Source organism: Trichosurus vulpecula, chromosome 2, assembly GCF_011100635.1.
Source record: "Trichosurus vulpecula isolate mTriVul1 chromosome 2, mTriVul1.pri, whole genome shotgun sequence".
NCBI lineage: Eukaryota > Metazoa > Chordata > Mammalia > Diprotodontia > Phalangeridae > Trichosurus > Trichosurus vulpecula.
In genome coordinates this window covers 84018160-84019899 of record NC_050574.1, presented here as the reverse complement: position 1 = coordinate 84019899, position 1740 = coordinate 84018160, and the positions used below count along the sequence as shown (strand labels likewise).

At 44.6% G+C, this 1740-nt stretch overlaps 1 protein-coding gene across 1 annotated transcript; it reads right to left on the bottom strand.

Annotated features, from left to right (window-relative positions):
- Positions 1-314: 314 nt before the first annotated feature.
- On the bottom strand, positions 315-1265 carry LOC118838740 (olfactory receptor 52H1-like). Its single transcript, XM_036746104.1, has one exon. It carries the CDS (start codon positions 1263-1265, stop codon positions 315-317), a length of 951 nt encoding a protein of 316 aa, XP_036601999.1.
- Positions 1266-1740: the final 475 nt, after the last annotated feature.

Here is a 1740-nt window from a genome sequence, read left to right as displayed (position 1 = left end):
CTTCCAGTGTAGGACTGACAATGGATTGTGCATCGGCTGTCTGAGGGCCAGTCTATCTGATTTCAAGGAGGCTTATCACCAGGTTTGTTGCACAGCAATGAATCTTTCTGCCACAGTCACTGTTAAGGACTACTACTAAAGACTACATATACTAAGTTACCAAGGAGTTGTGATCTTTAAAAATGCAAAGAGTCACCATACCAATGAAATCATAGATTCTTGAAGAATGGAATCATGCCTTCTGTATCCGCCAGTCACAAACTGAGTCTTGGGCCTTAAGACAACAACTTCTTCACTCTCTCCTCAGTTCCATGTTACCCTGTGCCCTTCATAGAGAACAAGAGAAAGACCTTGTCTCTTATCTGTTTTGTTTTCACGCCATAAACAATTGGGTTGAGGGCAGGTGGGATGACCACATAGAGGTTAGCAAACATAATGTGGAAGGTAAGAGGTACATTGTGCCCAAAGTGGTGGGCTAGAATAGAGAAGAAGGCTGGTATGTAGAACATGAGGATGACACAGACATGGGAGCCACAGGTCCCTAGAGCCTTCTGACGAGCATCACGAGATGGGAGGTGAAAGACAGCTTTCAGAATGAGTGTGTAGGAGATGGCAATAAGGAAAACATCTGAAATCACAGTCATTATTGGCACAGCAAAACCATACCAGATATTAATGGAGATGTCAGCACAAGAAAGCCGGGCCACATCAATGTGCTCACAGTATGTGTGGTGAATAATGTGTGTCCGGCAGAAAGGTAGCCGCTTTACCAGAAAAACACATGGGACCAAAACACAGAAGCTCCTGAAGGAGATGCCCACCATAATCTTGACAATGACTTGGGGAGTCAGGATGGTTGTATATCTCAGTGGGAAGCAGATGGCCACATAGCAGTCAAATGCCATTGCCAACAAAATGGCTGAGTCCAAGACAAAGCTATAGTGAAGGAAAAACAACTGAGTGAGGCAGCTGGGGAAGGCAATTTCCTGAGGGCCAAGCCAGAATATGCTGAGAGTTTTGGTAACACATGTGGTAGATAAGACAAGGTCAGTGACTGCTAACATAGTGAGAAAGTAGAACATGGGTGCATGCAGGCTATGCTGCTCCATGGTGATGAGGTACAGCAGGATGGAGTTACCTGCAATGGCCACAAGGTACATGGTACAGAAAGGGATACTAATCCAGATGTGGTACTCTTCCAGCCCTGGAATGCCCATCAGGGTGAAGGGGGCTGTATCGAAGCTGCTTGTGTTGAATGGAGCCATCGGTATCTGGGATCAGATGGCTTTTGAGTGCTAAGGACAAATTGGTGACTGATCATTAGCATGCACTGATCCAGCCTCCATGACTGTCCCCCTTCCCAAAGATGCCCTTCTTTGTAAATTATATTTATTCCATCTTCCAAATCAGTCAGTACTCCCCTGAATAAGCTCTCTTGATTGACTATAGGAAATCCAACTACAGGGTCTCTCCTTAGCATTCACCTTGGTTTTACAGACCTAAATTCTTGGGAAATATTTTGTGATAGATAAGACCAAGTTGATATGCAGTGTCCTTAAACCTCCTTCATTACATATAGACAAAGTTGTTCTTTTCAAGATTACTTTGTGTCATTAGGTATAACATCACATCAGAGATGGGGGGAACCCGACAATAATTTGACTAACACAGTGGATTCAAGGTAGGGGTGTGGGTGGGACCAGGGGATCCTAGATCGAGAGCTGGAAAAGACTCTAGACA